This window comes from Chaetura pelagica, unplaced genomic scaffold (genome assembly GCF_000747805.2).
Source record: "Chaetura pelagica isolate M959 unplaced genomic scaffold, ChaPel_1.0 scaffold94, whole genome shotgun sequence".
Taxonomy (NCBI): Eukaryota; Metazoa; Chordata; class Aves; order Apodiformes; family Apodidae; genus Chaetura; species Chaetura pelagica.
In genome coordinates, this window is record NW_009952881.1 from 326,078 (window position 1) to 346,197 (window position 20,120).

The 20,120-nt window shown below is 38.3% G+C and overlaps 1 protein-coding gene across 1 annotated transcript in view; it reads left to right on the forward strand.

Annotated features, from left to right (window-relative positions):
• Window positions 1-11,731, forward strand: part of SERGEF (secretion regulating guanine nucleotide exchange factor) — a 151,111-nt gene extending 139,380 nt beyond the window's left edge. Inside the window, exon 11 of the mRNA XM_009995405.1 lies at window positions 11,565-11,731. Within this exon, the coding sequence (XP_009993707.1) occupies window positions 11,565-11,731 (167 nt within the window). The remainder of the gene's footprint in view (window positions 1-11,564) is intronic.
• The last annotated feature ends 8,389 nt before the right edge of the window (window positions 11,732-20,120 follow it).

Sequence of the window (20,120 nt, forward strand, 5' to 3'; positions counted from 1 at the left end):
AGTGATTTGGGAACATGAGTCACTTCTGCAAAGCTGATTGGACACTTAAAATTCTTATTCTTGCTTCTCCTGTTTCTGGGTAGACTTAAGAATCCTCCAGAGCCAAGAGAATGGCATTTTGGTTCACCCATGGATAGATACAGTTTTGTTATTATGTGATCTTGAAGAGTTCAGATCTCTTGGCTGTACTATACAAGAAATATTTTCATTATGGGTACTCAGCAGGCTTTAAGTTATCGCAAAACCTTAGAAGTAAAGTCAGAGAAAAACAATTTTAAGGTTATTTAAGGAGACATCTCAACATTGTCTAACTTCCTTGTCTTCATATTTGGTTGTTCTGTTTTCTAGCAGCTTAAAGCATGAATTCAGCTTTTCTCATATTCATATTGCAGGTTAGAGAGATTTGTTTGAATATTGTATAGATGGTCCTGTGAACATGTGTGTGTATCATGTATTGATTTTTTTCCCTGCAAACTGAAGCTTGCCATTTCACCAGAAGTTTGGTTGCTTTGGTTTTAGTCTTCTACACTATTTTCTCAGTAGTATTATACATAACGTAAAAACTATTTGTGCTATTGCTTTTTCTTCAGGAGTAAGGATAAATATTTATAATTGTGTGAAATGTGGCCTTAAATTCTAATTTATTCTTTTCTGTCTAGCTTACTTTCAATAGCAGCTTCTCCTCTGTGGTTAGCCTAGTGTCAACTGTAAGGTGGAAGAAACTGGCTTTCTGCATGGACACAGGAAAAAACAGTGAGGCCAGTGGATGAAGGACACCCCATATTTCCAGTGTGTCTTCCTCCAAAGCAAGGAGAACAAAACTCTTGAATTCTTAATTAGGTCAAATACTCTTTCAGAGATAGAGTTGCATAGTTGTTTTTGGTTTTGTGGGGTTTTTTTCTGGGTTTTTTTTGTGCTGTGGGTTTTTTTTGTGTTTTGGTTTTTTTGTTTGTTTGGGGGTTTTTGTGTTTTGTTGGGTTTTTTTTTTTAGTTCTGAAGAATTCTTTGTTATATCAAGTCTCTGGTAGATACCATCCTTCCTAAACAGTGCCAGATATTGCTGTCTTGATTCCAGCTAGTTTTCTCTTCACCCTGAGGTTATGCAGAGGATCAGATGGGATAGTGCCAAATGGCATCTCGGGGACCCAGCTTGCATTGTCCATTCTGGTCCGCTGACCTTCTGGAGCTGGCATGGTGCCTCTGGATCCCTCTGCCCATCAGCTGTTCTTCCTGTCACTGTGCCAAAGACAGATTTTACTTTCCAACATCGGAGTCCTGCACCTGATGCATGAGTGCTGTTTTCACTATAGCTGTTATTTCAGGGTCCAGAAAAATGTACTAGATCAGAATCTTTCAGAAAACATCTCTTCAGTACTAACCACAGGAGGTTTTAATCTCAGGACTCTCTTCTGTGCTTGCCTTCTTCCAAAGACTGACTTGATACATTCCCACTACTTAGGGAGCTGTTCCCAGTTCAGGATCTAGGTGCATCTTACATTGATGGTGGCAAAGTGGTGCTGTGTCCCCAAAATGTATCTTGAACCCTCTGCAACAGAAGTGTTGTTTGTCTTTCCTAATCAGAACAACTCAGTGTCATCCCAAATTCTACCTTTGTTTCTTTCCCAGTCTTGCTCATTTCTAGGGAAAATTAGGCAGGAGTGGTGTAAAGAGTTAAGTGTATGAGCTTCTGACCTACAGAGGAGGCTGAAGGAAGAAATCTGGAGAAGCTGTGCTGCAGCAGGGTGACTAAACTTCCTGAGTTTGTAAAAGGTGTGTTTGCACACCTGTATGTACTCCATTCCACTTCAGGGCTAGGGTCTCTTTAGCCCCATTGTGTTGCTTGAAATGCTTGGGTTTTGCCAGCTCTGTATTGAAACTCAGCAACTCTTTTTAAAAACCAAGAATTATGGGTTCAAAATTAAATAGTTTAGCAAATAAAAGTAAAAGAGTGCAAGTTTTCCATACAGATGTTAAAAGGTAAAAGTTAGTAAGCTGTACTTTACATCTTGCTCAGAATCCCTGTTCTGCACCAGAAAAGTATGTCAAAACCTGTCTTTTTCTAATCTAGCTAATCTTTGCTTTTAACAGATATTGATGGCAGAACTCTTCCTTTGCTTAATATCAACAAGCAATTCCTCCAGACTTCACTCAACAGTCATGTCTGATTTTGAACTGATGTTTGGAGAAACAGACCCAATCCTGCCCTCTGGGCACTTCTGTTTTTGAAGCTGTCTTCTTTGATTCACTTCCTGACTGTTATTAATTCTTATGGTATGATGCTTAGTTTTTAATTATGCCTGACAAAGCCTATTCTCCCACTAGTTCTTTATACCCAATATTGACTGTTTGCTTATTTTATTTTTTTTCCCAGAATGCTTACTAAAATATAAAGTATTGCTTTAAAAATACAGCTAAAAATATTGGTGTTTATTCTTAAGATCCTTGTCTTCCTGGCTGTTGGTTACCTGAGAAAGGAAAGAAAATTTGTCTCTCCCCTCTGATAAACATTATTTGGCTCATTGCTTTACCTAAGTTTTTTACAGGTTGATATGGCCAAAATTTCTGATTTTTTCCTAGCCCTTAAGAAATGGGAAGAGCTAGAACACTTGGGTTCTGCTTTACAGTATGACCCTGAAAAAACCTTTCTGAAATCAGAGAAATGGCTTAGTCATGTAGATGGGACTGAGGGTGCAGTTTATAATGGTATTATTTTTATTTTTTAAGTGTTTTCTTAAATATACAGCTACTGGTTTTCTTGCAATTGAAAGTTAACACAAGCCCAGCCCTGCACAGCCAACCTCGGGTAAAAACATAGTGTTTCATCTGCCCCTTTGAGCAAATTGACTTGCCTTAGGTGCACACGCTTGAAGTAAATTTCTTTAAGGTCTGTGTTTGAAGTCTGGATCTTGTGAGATTTTTTTAATTTTTGCTTGTTTTCATCTTTTCTCACAGGTCTGTCAGCTGTCTGTTTTCTTCCTTGAAAGGGATGCCTTTAGTTGGCAGAACTATGTTATATAAGATAGAGGAATGATGGTTTTAAGTGGCAGTAATGTTATCATGGGGTTGTTACTGAGCCATTTACTTTCTGCTCTTCTTCTAGGTGCTCAAATGACCCAACCACTGCTGTATCTGAGTAAATCTTGAGTTACCCCATCCAGACCCCAAGACAATGGTGGCTGTTAGGATCCCTGTAACAATAGGCACAAAAACTGAGACAGACAGACAAGGCACACGACCCATAGTTTTATTAGATGTGCGCTTGCACTACAGTACAGTGTGGTATAGGCACACTTGAACCAGATACAAGTAGGTGAACTCGAGTACAACAGTTGCAGCACAGAGGAAATGTAATCTGCAAATCTTGCCCAGAAAGGAAGGTTAGTTCATCCTGAACTCACTCCAACTATAGCTCGGCTATAGCTTATATCAAGCTAGGTATTTTCAAGTTCTCATGGGTACACATGCACTACAGGGCTGTCACAGTTAAAACTGCACTGTGACACTTGCAGTGGAGCCACCATCTGAGCCATTGTGTTACGCTAAGATTACAACTTGTAACTTTGAAAAGTAAGGCATCCTAATAATGTCACTGCTGAGTTGCAACTACTTTTGTTCTGAAGGCAACATTTGCGTAGCTGTGGGAAAATCTACTAGTTCAAAACTTGGTGACCACTTTCTTCCTTGACTTTTCTCTTTGTATTTCTAACACTTTAGCTTATGACTTCTGGACTTGTATGACTCTACTTCTGAAGCATGGGGAAAAAAGTCCTCACTTGTTTAATATCAACAAGCAGTTTTTTTAGACTTCACACAACAGTAATGCACATTCATATGTGTCTTGAAACTTGACTAAAATGCAGCCTTGCAATTCATATGGGAAAATCAAGGGGAAAAGTCCAAACTAAAGCCCATTAAAACACAAAGCTATTTTACAGAAGATGTCCATATTGAAGGTTTACACATTGCACTTCTTGGTTCTGAGTTAAAGAATTGTGTTCTGTAGAAAAGGACACCTTCAGAAACAATCCCCAGAACAGAATGCTTCCTTGTGTTCAGTGCAAACAGCCCTCCAGGGGACGAGAATAGCAGTCAGATAAGAAGAAATTGTAGGTAAATGTGACCATATGGAATTATTTTCTACTTTTTGTTGTATTATAAGTATTTTTTATAAGCTGCCAAGGACCGACAGCCATATATAGCCTGGTTTGCTTGATCACCTTAAAACTGTGTACTTGTAAATAGACCGATATATGATACAAAGTTTTGCTGTATAAAACATGTTAAGCACCAAAGCATTTCCAAAATATTCTTTTCCAACCTCACTTCTCTTTCTTGAGGACAGAGTTCCCGAAAGCTCAGCGGGTTCTCTTACTTCAGCCAACAAAGTAGGGGAAGCACCATTTCACCTGTATGCTGCTGTTCATCTTGCTGTCTGTGTAGCTTCTCCTGCCCTATGAGTTGCTTAATGCTTTGAAAGCTACATGTAGGACTGTAATGTAGTTTGAGGAGTTGGTCAGATTCTTGCTTCTGCATTCATCTCTGACCTTTTTATCATCTATAACTTTTCCTAGGCCTGTGCTGAAGATGGCCTTCAATTCTAGGTCTTGGATGTAATGTTCTAGGTCTGAATGAACTGCAACTGTCCCCACCCTTTTCTTTGTATAATAATTTACAACAGTTTAAAGTGTATGTAAATTTGAAATGGTAATGCTTTATACCCAGAATAGATGGGTGCAAACAGCCATGGCACCATACAGTCCCACAGGACACTTGAAATGACTTGCACTGTTCTAGGTATGCTTTGACATACTTAATCCATGCTGTTTTGCATGAACGACCTCTTACTAAACACTTAGTATAAGGTATTTTCTGTATGTTCTGTTTCACATCATACAGAGGGTCATGAATCTGCAGTCTCTGTGATGAGATCACGATTGTCTAGTTCTGGTCATACAAAGTTAAAACACTGTGACACATCTAATGCCTGCCATTTTGAGAGGCAGGGATATAAGTTCTAAGTGAGTGTCACTCTCTGCCATGCCTGATACTCTGATGGAGAGATTCGAGTGCCACATTCAGAACCTCAAAAGACAAGTATCTCTGTTAACTAATTTCTGTCAGCTGTTTTGGTTGTGTACTCAAGAGAGCAAAATTTAAAGATTTTCTTGTCTTCTACAGCTGTAAAAAAAAGCATCTTTGATGCTTAATCTTCTCTGCACTGCAGCTGCTTCATGTATGATATAATCCTCATGTATTGTCAGTGGACCAGATACATTCAGTCTTGCACAAATTCGTGAGCCCAGGTTTTGTTCTGTGTTGAGTTGGAGATGCTTTCCTGTTGGGAAGGAATTGACATGTTTGAGTAAAAACAAAAGGAAAACCCTGTGCAGCACCCCTAAGCTTTAGTCATAAGTACCATTTGTGTTTTCCTGAGAAAACAGGAATGTGAACAGTTATTACTTACAATAGATTTCTCCTTGCTACATACACATGGCAAATCAAACATCTCCATCTTACAGGATTTCAGTTTTGTCACAGAAATGATAAAGGTGCAGCAGCCTAAGAAATCTGTTATTGCAAATAGGTTGTTTTTAAATCCTAGAATATAGTTTTGTTAGTTTCTTGTGCTTTTGTCTTCAAAATGGCAATGCATAACTGGAGAAGGAAAATCTGTCATAAACTAGCTTGAATGGTAAGCTAAAGCATGGCTTGTTTGATGTAACATGACTATTTTAAATAGATGCATATTAATTTGTGTGGTGAGCCATTCAGCTCCTGCTTTGAAGTGTCCTGGGAGATCCAAACAAAATTTCTAGTGTCACTATATATTAGCAAGGTAGCCCTATCTCTAGTGAACGGGCTCAGGTAACTTGCCTGATGGTTAAAACAGCACATAGGAAAATGCACAGCATGTTTGCATGAAACTGCCAATGTTGTTTTTTTGGTAAGTGCCATTCTTACTGTATCTTTCCCTGCTTCTCTGCATTGCTGTGTGTTGGACTCCCTCCCCATAAACAGTTCTGAGGCTGTGCCAGATGTGCTACATTGTCTTTTACTGTGCACTTAGAAATTATTTTATCATAAACATGATTCTTTCCCCTTCTCATTTTGTATTCTGTGGAAACGAGGACAGAAAATGAGGATGCTCTTCTGTTTGCCATTCATGGGATAGATACTGATATTGAAGGAGAAACTAGAAATTAGACTTCCCAAAATGTAATGAATTTCAAAGCCCTATTGCTCTGTTTTACCTAACTCCACGTACCACTGTGGCTCCCTAAGCCATAGTAGGCATCTTGTATATGCAAGTGGATTTTCTTATTCTTTTCAATATTTGGTTGTATATTGTAATTGGATATTTTAACAGTTGGCCTTGAGAGCATGAAACAGTTTAAAGTCCCTGCTGTATTACATAATACAAACAGAGAAAAGGTCCAAATACTAAGACAGGCTTTTGCTGTTAAAAAAAAATATTAAAAAATTCACTTAAGATACTAGTTTAGAGCACCCAGGTAGGTACTGGGGTGAATCACAGGCACATGACCTGAAGTAATCAGATTTTTCACTTGTGTAAAACCACTGGAGGTGGAATTGAGTGGTCTAGGTCTGCTGCCTGGGGAGAGCTACTAATGATGTGAAGGTGGAGTGAGGACAGATTGTTGACTGGAGGCTAATTTCAAAATCAGCATGTCTTTGGCACCACAACTTTATATTTAATACAAAAAATGTATGTTGTTTCCTATCTGCATATTGTGTTAGCACTGAAGTGCCTGTGATTTTTATCCATTTTAGTCACTATAAAGTCAAATGTGCATTTCCAAGGTTGTGGTCCTGAACAATTCCAGCAGCTGTTGGATGGGCTGCCTGGAGTGTACGACTGCAGCGCCTTGAAAATGTGGGTGTAAATGCAGGTCCATAATAAAAGCAGCACTATATGAATCTCTCAGTTGTTTTCTCCTTTTGGAGGTGCCATGGGATTATGTCATCTGATAGTTTATCAAACTTTGCCTTTAATAAGATTTTGCAGAATGCTGACATTGCTTTTAGTTACTAATACATTTCCATGTTTTTTCTGCAGAAAACAATTGGTGTCAACCCTGTTTCTTATATTCTAACATTGCAAATCTTCTGTACTAATGACAGAATTGTTGCTAACAAAAATACGTAAGTTTAGAGGGATGTTTCTTTCCTTTTACTTTACATGACACCCTGGACTGCCTAATGTCCTGAAAACAGGAAGACTTATTCACTTGTATTTTAGAACTTTTTGGGAGAAGTATGATCTAAATCTCTAATCCTGTGCAGTGTTATATTGTTCCTTGTGAGGTTTTGAATGCTTTAAAATAGTTGAGGGGATGACAAACACCTGAATTTTGTTCACGGTCCAGTCCTGATATTGTTTAAAGCAATTTGACTTGCTGATCTGCTGCCTGCTGTAACTTTATCTATAACCATCTGTAGAGTAGCATTAGTTTAAGGTGAAGAAAAAATAATTTCATGTATTGTGGGGTATTGCTAAAAGCACAGAGCTTATACAGTAAAGCTGTACTAAAACATTTTAACAAATCCTTAATATGTGAAGCTGCCTGATTAATAGCTTGGCTTTAATATCCTTTAATATAGTCTTTAAAGTCAGCTTCTGTTTCTGTGGTTGGAACAGTGGGAGAGAAGCAGAAAACAGACAAGTTTTTAAAGATTTCAGTGATAAGTCTCCGGGGCACAAGCTAGTTTAGAAGCAGGCTGTTTTAGCCTGAAACTAGACTGCAGTGATGTTTTTATCTTCCTCGTTTCCAGTTTTTCTTTCTTTACCTTCAGGCCAATCATGAAGATATGATTTATCATAATCTGTTTTCTACTGTTTAAAACTCATATGCTTAGGCTAAGACAGTCACTTGGTCTCCCTTTATAGTCACCAGAGTGAGATAGGTTTGATTTTTATACCAGTGTTTGGTTAAGATTAATTGGCTGCTGGAGAGATGTAGATGACTTGGCTCTTATGGAAAACTAGAGGATAATAATCTATAGCTACCTTGCTTGATTTTTAGGTGACTCTGAAGTTCAGAGCAGTGAATCTCACACAGAGTATTTTATTTGCTAACACTGATTCTTCTCACTTGAAAAGCATAGTACTCAGCAATTTGGAGTGACTCTAAATCCTTTTCTTTGCCCAGAATCCTGTAATCTGTCCAATATGTTGTAGTTTTATTTCACCTAGAAGTACTTTTCTCCAGTTTAATCAACCTGTGGATTGCAGTTGTCACTATAGTTAACTTGAAAAAAGCCTAGATAATTATTGCAAATAGAAAGAGGCAGTGGCCCTTATTGTTTTGTGTGACCAACACAGATGGATTTGTTAAAGTGTTTTTTTCTCCCCACTTTTTGTATGTTTAATGTCTGGGGAAAAATGCATGCTTAGTCTTGCTCTAGACTTTCATTAGTGTGACTGTGAACTCAAGTGAAATTCCCTTGGGATTATGCTGCATTGCCACGTGAATTTTGGGGTTTAATTTGTACTTTAAGTATTTGTATTTTAAAGGGAAAACATGAATGTGATGCATTATGCTGTTCCATTTAACCAGTGACATGGAGCAACTTACCCTCCTCACCTCACCAAACACAAATCATTTGGTTTGGGAACATGCTACAGTGTTTGTTTTAAATTTAGGTAGCAATTTGTAGCTTTATTAATGCATATCATTCTCATGGTCTTTTATCCTGGGAAGGTCTGACACAGGCTTAAAAATCGAATTATATCAAGAAAGCATGTAAGGTAAAGCTGCTGGGGCTGTGTTAAGGCTTTTATCAGCAATAAACTGTGAAGAGAATAAAAAAGAAAGGAAAAAAAATTAAGAAGTAAATGAGGAGGGGTAATGTGGGGGAAGAGAAGAGAATTGAAATGAAGTGGTACCCTTTGTCCAGAGGCTAGCCATTAGTTCACCTTAATGAAAGTCTTCCTTAACTTGGCAGCTATTCCTTCTATGTCATTTTTTTTAATAGGTGCCTCATTATCTTCAATCTTTATTGACTTCAACTTCTGTGCCAGTAATTCATGTAGCTATTTGTTCCCTGCTGGCCAGTGCTGCCACCATCATTTTGCCCAGCCCTCCTCCAGGTTTTGTTAATAGGATATTAGAAAAAAAATAAAAATGGACTCTGTTTTCTAGAAATCCTATTTTCTCTGACACAAATCTAGCATCTGGCTTTATTTATTATTTTTTTTTAATGTACAAACCTTTCTCTAATTATTCTGCAGGAAGATATGATGTAGTATTTTCACAACAATAAGTCCCTGCCATTTAGCTTTCCTGACTTCTGACTTGGTGGTGATGCCATGATTGTGGCCTGCCATTCTGTATCTGTCAGCTGCCCTTTTATCTCTTCAGATTTCTGCCCGGTTCTTCATATATGTATAAGGCCTTTTGTATAAGACCATTCAGAAATCTTAGTTGCTCTTTTTCTTTTTCCAGTTTTCACTCTTGGCCTATTTCAGTAACCTTGGAGCACACTATAGTCATGTAGAAAGAACTGTTTGTTGGCCTTGGAGATGTAAAGGCTGGAAAAAACTCAGTGATACTTATTTTAGGGGAGATATTCTCCTCTAGTGGTTTCCTAGTTTGTAAATTTTTCTGTGATTTTTTATTTTTTCCAAAAGATGCTTAACTGTGTGTCTGTTATAAAATTGAGTGGTTAATATCCTACTGGGTTGTTCCTTTAAATATCTATTATGTTATTAATGTTCCATTGAAGAGTTTGTAATTCAAGGTAACTAAAAAAATTGTGGTTTCCTTGTCCTGTTAAGGCAGGTTAAAAAAAATAATCATTTAGTCCAATGTAGTAAGTCTCCATACAAACATACAAATTCTTGTACTAATTGCTAGTAGACTAGTCAGAAAAAGGTTCAGACAAACATATTACTATGGTAAGAGCGTGTTATATTCCCTTTTCTTTAAACTTGGAAGTTTTCACACTCAAAGTAGGCTTATTCTGCAGGTTCCATGTAGTAACTGTGCAAAATAATGCTTTTTCTTAGTTGCAGGTGTTTTTCTTTCTTTGATTTTATTCCCCTGAATACTTGTTCTGTCATGTGTCTTTAGACTCAATTTGTGATCGTCTTTTTCCTCCTCGTTAATATTTACATAAATATTTTTACCTGGAATGTTACAAAAAACAATTCTAACTAACCTCTTAGATGTTCTGATCTATTGGTGTTGAAATGGAATATGTTGCACATTTACTTTTTGTCACATTTCTGCAGTACATGGATGTGTTTTTGTGGTATAGGTTGCGCTGCTAGTATCGCGCATGTATGGTCATCAGAAAATCTGATGCCTTGTAAGATGAAAAGAACAGAAATGCTGTAATAGTTGAGATGTACCTGGCCTACTGTGGTGTTCTAGTGGCTTTTTGTTGTCTTCTATTGATTATCAAGAAAATTAAAGGTAATTGTTGAATTACATCTGACTTTCATGATGTTTACACTTGGTTACAGAAGGGGACATGCTAATATGTGCAGAAATCAGACAACAGTAAAATGTTACTGCATTTGGAGGAGAGAAAGATGGTTCTGTTAGCTTTCCAATAAACTTTCTGAATTTTGAAAAGTAAGATGATATTGCAATTATGATTTGGATTGTGGTTTTTTTTTTTAATTTTGGCGATTTTCTTCTCACTATTTGGACTGCAGAGTGGTACTTCATGCTGTTAATACCTGCTGCTTTTCAAAAATAACAGTGGCATCAGAAACATAATCATAAAGAAACCTGTAATATAATGACATAAATTCACAGGTACCAGTCTGTGACAGCCAAATAAAGAAAAGACAATAGGGAAGAAATAGCTCATGTAGTTTAGAGTAAGAGGGGGTTTGGGTGTATTGTTTATTATGCCAACCATTTATGGAATAAAATTGTCATACTATGCTTCATGAAAGAGTACTGTGGGGTAATAGTAATACATGGATCATGACTTGGGATAAAAAAGAGTAGATGTTAACCAAAGTAAATAAAAATTAGGGAAAATAAGGAAAATAAAAGCAGTGGAATTATATCAAAGCAAGCAGAAGAGGTAGGCTAATTAAGCATAAGGCAAGCTGTTGGAGATTTATATTTAAAGGACAAAGATGGTATGTGAACTTGAAAGTAGAAACGAAATGTAATGTGGCTGCTCTGTGACTGTGTTTTCCTCAGTCCTACAGATCATGCCATGACCAACTGAACTCACTGGGCTTACTTTGGGATAATTTTGTTTACTCTAGGGGTAACTTGAAAGACAGGGATTCCACATAATTTTGGGAAGGACCTTAAAATGTGGAGAGATTTCTGTGTGCTCTGTATAAATGCTGAACTGTGTATTTACTAAGTGATTTTCAAATGTCTTCATTATTTTAATCTCTCATGTTGATAATTCTGTTTTCTTTACCTGTTGAAAAGAATCAGAATTTTTTTCCCCACATTAGCAGAAATTCTTAGAACTTATTTAGAAGATGACAAATTTATTCCCCAAAACTAATCAAAGCTGTTGTGCTTCTGTGGTCTTTATTTTACATTTTGTATCCTCTCTTTTAGGTGGCCAATGCTTCTCTTGGGGATGGAACGAGCATGGGATGTGTGGTGATGGCACAGAAGCAAATGTTCATGTCCCAAAGCCAGTCAAAGCTCTTGGTTACACAAAACAGATCTTAATCGGATGTGGCGCAGGACACTCCATGGCTCTTTGTCAAGCCCCACATTAGACTCAGCACTCCTGAAATTACAGTGTCATGGATGTGGATGGACAGCTTGGGACTGTGTAGCTTAGAAGTGCTACAAGAGGATTGTCCATGTTTTACACGCTGCTTGGAAAGTGCAAAAGAAGATTTTTCTAAGACTAGAAGGAACGAGTATTCATAGAAAACTATAATATTTAAAAACTTGTTTCATGGGTCCTTTTCACAGGAACTGACTTTGATATCCACAGATAGAATTACAAACATATTGCCTTGATGCAATACTATGGAACAAACAATGACTTGTTCTTCTGAGAAGCCTTTGAGGAAGAAGCCAACTACTTAATCACTTAGCATTAGTGTATGAATTCAGTCTAAGAAAATTATCTGAGAAGATGGAGACACATGGCCCCCTCTGGTCTATTGCTGTATCTTTATGTCATGATGAGTATATATTGCACCTGCCAGCTTCTGCTGGAGTTGTGAGCTCCCAGCAACTGAGAAAATCCAAACTGCATCACAGTAAAATGCCAGTGAACATAAATAGATGCATACACACATTTTAAACAGAAGCTCAGGATTAAAAAAAAAAAAAGTAATTTAGAAGACTGGCAAAAGGGGAAAATAAGGCCCTTCTGAACTAGCTATATACCCAAAGTTTCTGAAGCTACTGCTTTGGGAAGAAAAACTCCTAAGACCTCTTGGAAACAACAGAATAGTTCTTGTCAAAACTCAGGGTTTAAAAAAAAAAAAAAAGTAATTTAGAAGACTGGCAAAAGGGGAAAATAAGGCCCTTCTGAACTAGCTATATACCCAAAGTTTCTGAAGCTACTGCTTTGGGAAGAAAAACTCCTAAGACCTCTTGGAAACAACAGAATAGTTCTTGTCAAAGGACATAAGTCAGTCATAGCAGTTGAGGACAGCTGGATATGATACAGCTCCTATGTTTCCAGCTGCCTTTGAATTAAAATCTAAACAGGAAGTTTTTACAAGTTCTCAAGCGTAAAAGGCAGACCAGAATGCTCCTGATAATTTCAGCTTAGTTCTTGCATCTGCTTTGCAGCCCAGCTGAGTTACTGTTCAGAGCATGCCCACAGTACTTTTTCCAGGTGAGTGCTTGGCAGAGAACATAGGCCTAACATTTTTTTTGGTAGGAGAAATGAAAAAGTCTGAATTATCTTCAGATAATATTAGCTGCCTATATTGAGCAGAATTTTGGAAGGTACTTATAAAACTGTTTTTCACACAAATACAGTGGATGACATTAAACTGGATGTTTACCACCCACGATAGTTACATTTGCTGTGGTATTTAAAGTTTTAAATATAGAGAATACTACTGTGTGCTAAATGCACCTTTTAATGAGACCTACTGTTCCTAAAAAGTGGTTTAATTTTTAAAGCAGGTTTACCAGGGGAGAAGCCTTACTGAATTACAGAATATTCAGAGAAGGGCTCTTACGAAATACAACAGGAAAACTTTCTAATGATATATCAGCTTACACATGAGGGGAAAGGAACTAAGATGGTAATATGGGCTGTGAGGGGTTTTCCTCCTTGGTTTTACAGCAGTTATAGTCCATGGCCTAATTTTCAAAGGCATTTTATTTTTCTAGTCAGTGGATGAGAAACCTTAACTGAATATGAAGCTGATAAAGCAACTGTATAACAGATACTGAAAGAATCTGTAAGAATAATCAAATGGATCTTCTGGAAAAAGTGTAGAATTGAGACTTCTATTTTAAAGTGTTTTTTAAATTCATGTGTTGGTTGTGGTTCTTCATGGCAATATACTGTTCAGGATGTGACCTCTTGTACTTTTTACTTATCTAAGGTGCTGTTCTTCGACTCTCCTCAATGCCATTTTCTAGATACCACAGTCTCTCCATTATATGTACTGAACAGTTTGTTGTGCTGTTTTTGACAGTTCTGAGGTTTCTACCTTTGTTTTCCTCCAAAATCTGTGTACAAATAAATGTGTTATCTTGTTTCAGTAATCATATGCTCTAAATAATTATATTTCTTGATGAATCAGAGCCAGTATGTGTGCCTTATAATATACTGTGCTGAGCATATTTTGACTGTGTCTGCTGTTGCTACAGTTCATTTCAGAGGAATTCACCAAATTATGTAACAAATAAATGTGACTTGGTTATTTGAAATTCTCTTCACTTTTTCACATCTGTGACGTGAGCACTTTTGGAAACACAAAGAGTGATACGGAGTGATGAAGAAAGAATGGAGTACTTTGGTTTGTTCCTGCTCCTGATCTTGTTCTTTATGTCTGCATCTGTTCTTCATCTTTAAAAGGGGGAGGACTGTGTTTTCTCTCCTTTGTCTTGCCTATTAGATTGAAAAGTTTAGGAAATAATGACTTGTCTTGAGAGTTTGGTGTAAGAAATGGTTTGTCGTCAGTCAGTATGTCAAGGTGCTGCTGTAGTATGAAGAGTGAATAATTCATTGCAGATGGTTGAATGTGAAAAATAAGTTGTTGCTCATCCATTTCTGAATGAATGCACGATTTGGTATGTTGGCATGCTTTGTTTGCAGAATAAAACATTGTACAAAATCAGTTTGGGCTTTCTAGGGTAAGGAAGGGAGTCAGAGAGCTCCTAATCAAGTGAAGGAACCTTCCTCGTTGCTGGTGTCCAGAGCTTAGTGACTGTTGCCTGTTGATGTCCTAATGGAGAAGGTCAGTCTCTGCAAGGCAAAATGCAGAGCCAGGTTCTATGCCAGTGCTTCTGCAGGGCTGTAAAGACAGACTTCTTTGGGCAGGTCTTCAATGCTAAACAAAGTAAGCCCTTTAGTAAGCATTCTGAGTTCACAATCAGATGCAGATAAACTGGCAAGGTTTATAATATGTGTATATGTAACATAAGAACAAAGTAAGCACATGTCTGTGTAGGTGCTCTCCTCTTGCATTTTCCAAAAATGAGCAAACTGTCAGTGAGCTGACATTCATGAGAGGAAAGGTGAACTTAATACCACAGCTTTGCTGTAGAACAAGTTGTGACCAGTTGACCTTCAGTCCAAAGAGCTTCCAGGCTTTTGGGTGGAGGGGTGGAAGGAAGCTGCTGTGTGTACTTTTGTTGTTTGAAGTCCTAGGAGATCTGCTGTTGTTACTCATGCAGCCTCCATATACAACTGTGAAAGACACTCCTGTTCCATTTTAAAGAATATTGGTGGGAAGATGTGTTTGTTGTATCGCAAGATTCTTGTCTCTTGGAGGGTTTGTTAGGGCACTTGGCGGTCACTGATGTTACTTAATTTTGTGTAGCATTCCTGAGTGACTTGACGCTTATTAGCTGAAGGATGGACCCTGTTTTTGAAGTGTGTTCATTTGAAAGGAAAACTCAGTCCTTGTTTTCTTCCTGTTTGCCACCAGTCACCAGTTCTTGCATGTCACTGGCTTCCCTCCCCTATCTGCATGTTGGCAGTCCTGTTGGTGACTGGCTAGTCCTTGCCATCTGTAACTGCCATGAAGGTCACTTTTGCATGAGTGACAGGAGATTTTGCTCTGCTACATGGCTGAACACAGGGATATTGAGTGGGAGGGGAAGAATATGATTTGATTTTGTTTCATATGACACTTTTTGAGTCATAAGACTTAAAGATGGGGTTGGAAAACAGACAAAGGAGGTCAGTTTTTTAATGTATAGGAAAGGTTACCATGGAAAAAATATTTAAATGAATGGCAGTAGAGAGTCTGATGTAATCAGCTGACACGTAGAGGAAAAGGAGGGCAGAGGAAGAAGACACTTTTGTGATACAGGTCCTAGAGATGGAATTAACCACACAGGGACTGCAGCATTCCAGCTTGCCAGTATGGTGGGAGTGAGATGAGGGCTAAGATATTCTATCTCTTGGATTTTATTGTTCCCCCTCTCCCATTGTTTATTAATATGAATTATTGACCTGCAGTTCGTTTTCTTTCTCATTTATAGTACACTTTGAAATTTCCAGTTCTCTTCAGTTGAAACAACAACATCTGTCCTCACCTTTGTGTCAGAAATCTTTAGATCAGGCCTGTGACCTAGTCCAGTGCTTAATACTTGGTATTTATTCCATTAAATTCTATGAACCCTGGATCTGATTTAAATGAGACTTAGGTAGTTTTGAGACTTCCCCTTCCTTTCCCCCTGTATTAGAAATCAAGATGATGACAGATTAACAAGAATTGCGATGTTATATTTTTACCAAAAAATCCCGTGTTCTCTTAGCAGTGGCCAGTCTTGTTCTGTTTCTTTTAGTTAGATATTTTCTTTAAAAAGGCTCTAGAATTTTTCATCAGTATTTGTGTTGTCCTTGTGGTATTTACTACTAGTTTATAGTTGAGAGCAGCTGAAAAATCTGAAAAGGAAAGAAGCAGCAAAAATGCTGACTAGGAAAACATGCCTTGCTTCCTAAAGTGTGAGAAGTGATGCAGTCTGTGGTAGAGAATCCTGTGAGGTTTTGACTGCACTTAAAAACATGTACAATAGAAAAGTGAAGCTTACACTCAATTAGCTGAAAACTCTGGCTGATGCAAAAATAGTTGGACATTTCTACTTTTGATGTATCAATATCTTGATTTCTGTGCAAAAAAAAAAGGTAATACATGCTTTGTTCTCTTCTGTGTTTTGTGCTATTTTTAATTCCTGATAAATGTTGGTCTCAGATGTTTTGCTTCATGTTAGAAAGGATTATTTGGTAGTGAATTAAAATGCTTCAGTTGTATGGAAATGGCCTTCTGTTGGATAAATGTCCCAAAAAAGTAACTGGAAAGGTAGGTGTTGATTGTATGTGCCTCTGAAGTTAATTAGGAGAAACTGCTGTTTTGTAACATACTCAGGGGCTGAAGGGGCTGAAGTAAAGCACATTCTGTAGCTCTTTGTGCATCTCCTTCAGATTCATCCATGAGTTGTCTTTGCATTCACCTGTTATTAATGCAGAGGCAGTTTTTACTCATTAATGCCCCTGCAGAACATGGAAAGAGAGTATGTGACTGAAGATACTCAGCAATGAAAATGGCCTCTGTGTTTGAATCATGACCTGGATGAACCACATGTTACCTTGTGGGAGCGTGAGGAAGCATAAATTTAGAGTACTGGGAGAATACATTTTTCATCTTGATTAAAAACAGGAAAAACAAAGTGATTATGCCTGAATAAAAGGTGAATGTGGAGATGATAAAATTCAGAGGTGATGTTTATTTTGCAAAACTTCCTGAGGTATTTTTACTTTGTGACATGTCAGATTTCAATTCATTTTCAGATAAGCCTTTGTGGGTTGGGTGGGAGCCAAGTTTAAGTCCAGTTCCTCTCAATTATCATCTTTTTCATCTATTTCCAGGTCGCTTTGCCTATGGACCACCTTGTTATTCAGATACAATGCAATCTTGAGGGGAGTTCTGTCTGCAGGGTTTAGGATCAAGACTTTATCAGTGGAAACTGTAGAATTTCATTTCAGTATGATTCCAGTACTCCTGGTCATTGTCATGTTTTCAGTGTATGTGAACCCTTTGCTATAAGACTCTGCATTTTAACCTTTTTTTATATTTAGAAATGGGGCCAAGAATTGGGAGATTTTTTGTATTCTGACATGATTTCAGTTTTTTGCTGCAATTGTCAAAAAAATTTAGCTTTTGTTTTGGTTCTGCTAATTCTAACACATGAAAACACGTGGTACCTAAATTAGGGCAGCAGAAGAGCTGCCAATCAGTCATGAAGATGCTCTGTCATTTTAACTGTGTGAATGCTTAATAATTTTCCATAATAATTATCTGCTTTAGAATACAAAAGAAAAGGGATTCATATCAGGGCATAGTGCTTTTCTGCAGACAAGGAAACATGGCATCTTTTAAAGAATGGGGAGATGCTTCTCTTCTCTCCTCCCTTAATTCTGAGTAGATAAATTAGGGTAACTAATTCTTTTTTTTACCTCAGAACACTTTAAAAAGAGGATAAATGTCACAGAAACAGAGGTACAAAACATGGAAATGCCCCAATCAAGGTAATCCAGCATGTGCACAGCAGAGCAAATAATAAAATTTCCATCTCCTGAGTCCCAGGCCAAGGCTTTACCTTCTAGGCTAGTGGTCCTTGATGTTTTTTTTAGGTAAGCCTCACTGTTTCTACTTCCCTCTCTCCTTGCTCTTCTTCTCCCCCCTCCACTGGCCCCGATTGCTGTTTCCTCATGTGCTTCCCTCCCTCCTACTTACATAACCCAGTTTCCAGACCCATCCTGAGGCCTTCTCATTTCCCACCTCTTATGCTGCTGCCACTTCTTCTTCAGCCACCCGCTTGCACTGCCACCACCATCACAAAGCATGGCTCCTACTGAGTTTATTTGCTTAATATCAAGCCACATGTCTCCTTTTTGAGCTGCTGTGACTCCTGGTCAGCAGCCTCTACATAGAATCATAGAATGGTTTGGGTTCAAAGGGACCTTAAAGATAATGTAGTTCCAACCTCCCTGCATGGTCAGGGACACCTTCCACTAGACCAGGTTGCTCAAAGCCCCATCCAGCCTTGTCTTGAACACTTCAAGCAATAGGGCATCCACAGCTTCCCTGGGCAACCTGTGCCAGTGTCTCACCATTCTCCTAGTAGATAATTTCTTCCTAATGTCTAACCTAAATCTCCCCTCTTCCAGTTTAAAGCCACTACCCCTTGTTCTATCACTACAGGCCCTTGTGAAAAGCCCCTCCCTAGCTTGCCTTTAGGCCCCTTCAGGTTGGAAGGCTGCTATAAGGTCTCCCCAGAGTCTTCTCTTCTCCAGGCTGAACAACCCCAACTTTCTCATCTTGTCTTCATAGGAGAGCTGCTCCAGCCCTTGGATCATCTTCATGACTCTCCTCTGGACTTTCTCCAACAGCTCCATATCTGTGTTTTCCTTGCTAAGACCTTTGAGCTCAAAAATACGACCTGAGACTGATACCTGAGCTAACACAACTACAGTACTTTACCTTTTGCTGACTAAGGAATCTCTAACCTGTGCTCTGTGAGGAGTAGAGAAATCAATGGAAGGCTTGGAGCACGTGGTCTTTAATATGTTTGGACCTATGTGTTTGCATAGCATTTTTTAAATGCTTTAAGTGAATGCTGAGGATTGAAAACCTGGCTTTTTCAGCCTCAACTAGGGAATATATCTTTCCATGGGGGCAGGTTAATATGTTTAGTTTTAAAGCATTTGCTTTGTTGGATAAGAAAGCCAAGAGATGCAGTTCAGGAGGCATTTTCTAACTTGAAGTTTCATCTGATTTCAAATATTGTTCTTGACTACAATTTAGCATTTGTATTTCTCTAAGAGAGAAATCTTGCATCTACATTCCTAGATGAGTGCAGAGGCTTTGGGACTTCTGAACAGACAAGTATTTTATGCCTAAACTGAGTGTCTTAAAAATAACCTGCATAAATTAAGCACGTTTTCATGAAGTAGAGTTTGTGTTTGAGCTCAGTTGCTTCGAGTTGCTTCCAGAGTATATATGGAAAGCAAAGAGGAAACCGACCACTTTTTGGAACTATGGAAAGAATATGTGAAGTGGAAGGGTAATAACTGCACTCATTTTTTCTTCAGAGTATCTTTTTTGTAAGCAGCTCTGTGCTCAATTCCTTTCTGAATGCCCTTCCTTAGCTCTCCTTGCTCTCTTCTACATTTCAGTCTGCTCATTTGTTCTAGCAGCCATTTGTTTCAGTGATGTATTTTCTTTTTGGCCCTGAAGCTTTAAGGAGAGAGAAGGCAATTTATGTGAAAAATCACTTTATCCAGATTAATGACTGCTACACTTGACTGTTATCACAGCAGCATTAGCTAGATTTTTTTTTGTTGGAGTGAGAGAACAGAAGCCACTTCTCAGATCCTTGCTGTCTGGAATGGTAGTTGTGGAGGCAGTTTCATGCATCAGGTTGGTGCAGAAAAAAATAATTCCTTCATGCAGTCAGAGGAAATGCTGTATGTGTAGAAGGTGTGGCTGAGGTGTGCTTTTCGTGTTAGCAAGTAATAAACCACCAACTGCCAGTGGGTTCAGATGAAGGCCCGTCATTGAGTCTTCTAACTGAGGGTCCATTGCCAAAAGCTGAGCTTGCAGAGGAAGAAACCCAACTGTTCATTTCCAGCAGGAAATGGGCAGAGTGTAACTGATCTACAGAACATGCTTCTGCTCTCATTTACGATGGTGTGAAGTCAGAAGTACTTGGTGGCATTATTGCTTGCCTGAGGTCAGAATCTAGCCACGTGGATAGTTTTAATGCATTAATCAAGATATGTACCTCATGCGGTAGGAGTGGGCAGGCTTGGAGGAATTAATGTTTTAGCCATAATACCCCAGGAAAAGCTCCTGAAAAGGCAGCTGGGATGATGTGGTAAGTTTCTCTTAGGATTCAGTGTCAGGATTTTGTGCAGCATCTGCTGAAATTTTCCAGTTGTCTCCCTCTTTC